This window comes from Otolemur garnettii, unplaced genomic scaffold (assembly GCF_000181295.1).
Source record: "Otolemur garnettii isolate 467f Iridium unplaced genomic scaffold, OtoGar3 scaffold00264, whole genome shotgun sequence".
Classification (NCBI taxonomy): domain Eukaryota; kingdom Metazoa; phylum Chordata; class Mammalia; order Primates; family Galagidae; genus Otolemur; species Otolemur garnettii.
The window spans coordinates 565,489-571,543 of NW_003852659.1; the positions used below are offsets into that span (position 1 = coordinate 565,489).

The following is a 6,055-nucleotide window of genomic DNA, read 5'->3' on the forward strand; positions in this document are numbered from 1 at the left end:
TCCTGCCTCAGCCTCCCAAGTAGCTGGGACCACAGGCGCCCGCCACAACGCCCAGCTATTTTTTGGTTGCAGCCGTCATTGTTTTGGCGGGCCTGGGCTGGATTTGAACCCGCCACCTTAGGTGTATGTGGCTGGTGCCTTAGCCACTTGAGCCACAGGTGCCGAGCCCCAAACATCAATTTCTATGAGCTCTTGGACAAGTAGGTTCCTGTGTGAAGCACATATGCACATAGGAACTCCCTCCATACACTGATGGCAAGTGGGAGTGAGACTCTCCCTGTCCCTGCCACCACACTGGGGAAAGTCTGAGAACTATAATTCCCACGAGCATGTGGGGCCAGGGAGGCTTCCTGCCTGGGGAAACCTGCCCCAGTATCTGATGGATGTTGAGGTCAGTCCATCCTGGGGACTGGATGGTGGTGGCAGGAAGGCTGTCCTCTCTCCCTTAGCCCAACCCAGATGTCCTTTGGGTCACTAAAGTCTGGACAAAGAGGCCCATTCTCTGGAGCCTGGACAGCTGGACTCCCTCCCACCCACAGCCTTCCTGGGGAGGGTAACCGACTTTGAGATACTGACTCAGACTCCTAAGGAGGCCCATTGTTGGGGGGTATCCAGCCATGGCACCTGAAGTTATGTTGCAAGAGGAGAGGGGTCCAGAGCTGTATGGGGGTGGGTGGGGGGTTCGGAAGATCCTATGGGCTTTGCTAGGCCCACTGGCTTAAACAGGGGTCTTTGCCCTTAGTAAACTGGGTCTGGCTGAGGGCGTCCAGGCTGCCTGATAGAGTATTCCCTGCTGTGGGGCAGGATGAGGAACTGGGGAAGCAGTAGGAGGATCAACCTATGTCCCAAGGAGGATGACTCAAGTTTGGCTGTCCTGTTGCTAAGGTGCACTGGCTCCTAGCATCAGGCTCAAGTCAGTGTTGGAACCACAGGATTACCTGAGTGTACAGGGGTGTCCCTGTGCAGTAGGAAAGGGATCAGGGCCTTTAGTGATCCAGCCTGGAGAGCTCAAGTTTTAGGGCCACCTAGGCCCTGTTCCTGGAAAAGTCCTAGCCTAGTACCTTGGGGAGGGAGGATGGGATGAGCAGGGCTGGGTGTCTATAAATACCTACAAATATTTCTTGTTCTCGTAGACATCATGGAGCTTGAGGACGTGTGGGTGTTCAATGAGCTTCAGGATGGCGATCTCTCGCTCCACCTGAGGGGCAAGGGAGAAGGGTGGGAAAAAGGAATAAAAGTCAGCTTGGCTTCCCAACTGGCCCCTCCACCCCAAAGGATTCCTTCCACATAAACACACCTTCATCAACACCGACTCAGACAACTTCTCCCGGTTTACGATCTTAATGGCGACCTTCTGACCAGTGATGCAGTGGACCCCGAGTTTAACCAGCCCTGGGGAGCATGTTGAAAATGTGGGATTAAATATTCCAATATTCCAAAATCATGAACAAAAGAAAAATAACAAAAAAAAATGTGTGGTGTTCTCTTGGAGTCCCTTCCTCCCTAGCTCCTAAGTCCCCCTCTCCCCCTTCCACTGCTAGCTGTTCATTCATGGTGTAAATCACTCTGACCAGAGCTCCTGCGAGCCCATGTTCCATAGCGCACGGTCCCTTCCCACTCCCTAGCCCAGTCTGTTCCTTCACAGTGACCATCTGCCCATCTGCCCTCCCTCCTGCCAGCTAGCAGGTGATCCTCTGTCCTATCCTGTGTCCTCAAGCTCCTCTGTCCTAGGGTGCCCTTGTCCTCCTCTTACACATTCTTTCCTCATTATGTCCCCCATAGTTTTGTCTCCCTCAAACTGCCTCCTTTAAGCCTATTTCTCTCTCTCCCTCTCTGTCACTTATTTGAATTCTGTGCCTTTCAATCTTTTCTAAACCCCATGTTTCCCAGAAATATAATCTAACACTTAACCCCCACAAACCATCTTCTCACCTCCTCCCAAATCCTGAACCCTCAATCCCCTTCTTTAATCTTCTTTGAATAGTAGCCCTGGCTGAGCACACACAAACCCCAAGGGTATGTCCAGGTCCCTAGCCAACTCCTCTCCTCAGCACTCTTGACTCCAGGACCTGAATCCCCAAAGGCACAGACCCAGTCTTCCTCTTCCCTCAGACCCAGGGTACAGGCCCCCAGCCTCTCCTCCTTCAAACAGTGTTCCAGGACCCCTGCTCCCTCCTTCCTCAGACCCAGGGGTCCAGGCCTCTAGTCCTCCTCCCTTAGACTGGGAGTCTTGTGGGTCCCCAGTCTTTCCCTCAGACTCCCTCCAGGCCTCTGACCCCTCCTCCCTACAACTGAGAATTCAGGTCAGCAGCACCTTCACACTCTTGCCTTGAGGATCTGGGAGTCTGACCCTCTCCCTTTCCTAAGTGCCTAAGCTCCTAGCCCTAGACTGGTCCCCATTCCTGCAGGCCCTGGCCCTCAGTTTTTTGGCCCTCCCAGGCCCATCCCTGGACCCACTGCCTGGGACGCTGGTGCTCAGCTCCCGTCTCATCTCTAACCACTACTCGCCCAGTCAGGAAGGCTGCAGTCAGTGGGCCATGCTTAGCAGCCACGAAAGATGAGCCCCCTTTCCACAGCCACTCCGGGGAGATGTGCCCATCAGAACCAGGCTTTTCTCCTCCCCTCCTGCTCCCCATACTAAGCCGGTGTGCTAGAGGGATAAACATTGTAGATCCAATAGCCCCTGCCTCACTGCATCTGTCAGACCAACTTGCTGCCTGGAGTGCTGGTGGCCCGCCCAGTCCAGAGGACAGGGAGGAGGGAACAGTCTTTTCAGGATGGTTGCACCTCCACCCCAGCCTGCAGCATACTGCAGCAAGGGCCTGGCTGCCAGTCCCAGCCTGGTCCCCACTGCTTCAGGGTAGCCTCCTTCCCCACTCATGGCCCTGCAGCCCCTCCAACCTCTGCCCCATGGGGTTGGAGCATCTGGGCCCCAAGACCCTCCAGATGTAAAGGTCTAGCCCCCTCCTACCTGAGACTGACGGGTCCAGGCCCTAGACCCTCCTCCCTGAGATCCCAGAGTCTGGACCCTTAGTCCCCTCTCCTCCAGGACCTCGGAGTCTGAGCCTCCACCCTCCTCCATCCTTGAGACCCAGGAATCTGAATCGCAAGTCCCTTCTCTATGAGGGGCCCAAGAGTCTGGGCAGCCAGCCCCTGCCCTTTAAACACCTATGAGTCCCGCCCTCTGCCCCCACCTCCACCTTGTCCCTGCCCCAGGTGTCCCCTCCCGCTAGGCTTACCTGTCTGTCCTTTGCCCAGCGTCTTCTCCAACCGATAGGGACCCACATATTGGGCGTGCTGGGGTGGGTGGGGGTGGGGGAGATGGTAGGCGGGGGAGCCCCCGCCCCCCTCCTTGGCCCCGGACGACATGGTGCCCTTGGTCCCGGTGCGACCGGCACCCCGGCCGCCCCCCCTGCGGCCAGTTGGCCCGTCCCTCCGGTGGGGGCCGGCGACCGCTCCGTCCCGGCCCCCCCGGCTGCCCCCCACCTCTCCGGGGGTCCCCAGGGGGCTGGGCTGGCCCCCCCCAGTCGGTGGGCCGCGGAGCTTGGGGAGGGGGGGCTGGCCCGGGGGGTCAGGCCCCGGGAGTCAGCATGGCCCGGGGGGGGCTGCACGGCCCCCCCTCCCCAGCCCGTCCCTGTCCGGCCCCCCGCTTCCTGCGCCTCCCCCCGTCGGGGGGGTCTGAGGTGCGGGCCGGCGGATGCTGCAGGCCGAGGTCCCCCCCGCCCCCCCACGCGCCCTCTCTCCTCCGCCTCCTCCTCCTCTCCGCCTCCCCCCACCTCGTCCTTTCTCTCCGGCACGCTGACATCACCATCCGGGGACTCCGGGCCCTTCCCCAAAGTTAACCCTTTCGGAGGGGGGGGGGGAGCGCGGGGGGGGGGGTAGGGGGCGGTTCTCCGAGCAGGAGTGCTAGAAAGTAGGTGGAAAGATGCAGAGAGGGGTGAGAGATGCGGGAGAAGAGAGGATGGAGGAAAGGATGGAGAGAGCGAGATGGGGACCCAACAGACAGGGGCAGAGATGGAGGTCGACAAAGGGAGATAAAGGCTGACACAGAGACAGAGACAGCAAGAGTGATGGATACCACCAGAGAGAGCTGCGCAAGTGGTCTGTGTTGGGGGCACGGGGGTGGGACACGGACAGAAGAGAAGGGAGGAATGGCAAGCAGGAAAAGCGGGTACAGGGAGATGGTGAGAGAGCTGTACAAACAGAGAGGAGAGACAAAGAGTCAGAGATTGGGGGAAACAGAGAGATGGGAGAGAGAGGAGAGAGATGTAGAAAGAGAGCCATAGAGAGAGGGGAACAGGCAGGGACAGCAACCGGGGGTGCACACAGGTAGAGGGCCAGATGCTGCGGACAAGCTGGGCAGATGAGAAGAGCAGAGAAAGGAAAAAACTTGGGGAGTTGCTGACCCAAGACTCAACTGTTTCTCCAGCCCCCCAATCTTGCTCACCCAGGTCTCCTTGAGCAAGATCTGTGTTCCCACCAGGGTCAGGGGTCCATGTCTGCCCACAGCCCAGGGTGATTTAGGATGCTCTTTGTTGCTACAGAGAAACTTCTAGAACCCCCTGAGGTCCCGGTATATTTTTTTTAGACTCCAGTGTATTCTCTATGTTTGCCATAGGGTCCCCTAAATCTTTTTTGTTGTTTTAGTTGCAGTTTGCCTGGGGCCTGGTTTGAACCCGCCACCCTCGGTGTATGGGGCTGATGCCTCACCCACTGAGCCACAGGAGCCACCCCTAAGGTTCCCTAAATCTTTATGGGGGTTCCGGTATAGCCCCTACCTTCCCACTGTAGCACATGTGCAGACCTGTATTCAGCTGATGGGTGACCACAAGCCCCCATCAGCTTTCCGTGTAACCCACAGGCTCGTCTACACAGATACCTGAAGGTGTCAGGCGCTTATTCAGCCACCTTCAGTCCACAAATCTGTACTGAGTGCCACACCCGAGCCAGGCACTGTTCCACTCTGTAGGGATATGGTATTGAAGTAAATCCTCAGAAACCCCTGCCCCGTGGAGCATCTGTGCTGGTGGATGAGACAGATGCTACCTCAGCAAGCAAACTGTATGGTATATTAGATTGTCATGATCCCTGCTGAGGAGGTGACTAAAGCAGGAAAGGGGGGTTAGGGAGTGTTTGCAGAGGAGGGAAGCAATTTTTAGGTAAGGTGCCCAGGAAGTAAAATGAGGGTTTGAGCCAGCAGAAAGAGGACAAGGAGCATTCTAGGTAGAGAAAACAGCAAGTGCAAAGGTCCTGTGGCAGTGGTGTGCCTGGTGCATTATAGGAATATTGAAGGGGCCAGTGTGGCTGGAGAAGCATGAATAAGGGAGAGCAAAAGGGAATAAGGTGAAAAAGTGAGTTACATGTAAGGCCTTAGAAGCAGGGAAACCAGGTGTCTTGGTTTATGGCTGGTATTCTGTACCCATTCATGGGCCCCCTTTTGCTTTCAATATCTTGCTACAGATGAAAAATTAGGCTGGGCGTGGTTGCTTATGCCTGCAATCGTAGCACTCTGGGTGGCCAAGGCAGGCAGACTGCCTGAGCTCAGGAGTTCATGACAAGCCTGAGCAAGAGTGAGACTCCATCTCTAAAAAAATAGCTGGGTATTGTGGTGGCACCTCTAGTTCCAGCTACTTGGGAGGCTGAGATAAGAGAATCACTTGAGCCCAAGAGTTTGAGGTTGCTGTAAGCTATAACTGAGTGAGGACAACTGAGTGAGACTCTGTCTCCGGAAAAAAAAAAAAAAAAAGTTAGGCCTGTCATCCCAGGTGTGGAGGCCAAAGTGGGTAGATCATTTGAGCTCAGAACTTTGAGACCAGCCTGAGCAAAAGCGAGACCCCATCTCTACTAAAAATAGAAAAATTAGCCAGAGGTTGTGGCAGGCACCTGTATTCCCAGCTATTCAGGAGGCTGAGGCAAGAGGATGGCTTAAGACCAAGAGTTTGAGGCTCTGCACCTGTAGCTCAAGTGACTAAGGTGCTAGCCACATACACCTGAGCTGGCAGGTTCAAATCCAGCCCAGGCCTGCCAAACAACAATGATGGCTGCAACTTAAAAA

General features: G+C 56.1%; 1 protein-coding gene across 1 annotated transcript in view; it reads right to left on the reverse strand.

Annotated features, from left to right (window-relative positions):
- Window positions 1–3,647, reverse strand: part of BRSK1 (BR serine/threonine kinase 1) — a 22,209-nt gene extending 18,562 nt beyond the window's left edge. The window contains exons 1-3 of the mRNA XM_003802909.2: window positions 3,240–3,647; window positions 1,298–1,392; window positions 1,113–1,198 (exon numbers count right to left, since the gene is read on the reverse strand). Coding sequence (XP_003802957.1) covers window positions 1,113–1,198; window positions 1,298–1,392; window positions 3,240–3,369 — 311 coding nt within the window. The 5' untranslated portion in view covers window positions 3,370–3,647. The remainder of the gene's footprint in view (window positions 1–1,112; window positions 1,199–1,297; window positions 1,393–3,239) is intronic.
- Between the last annotated feature and the right edge of the window lie 2,408 nt (window positions 3,648–6,055).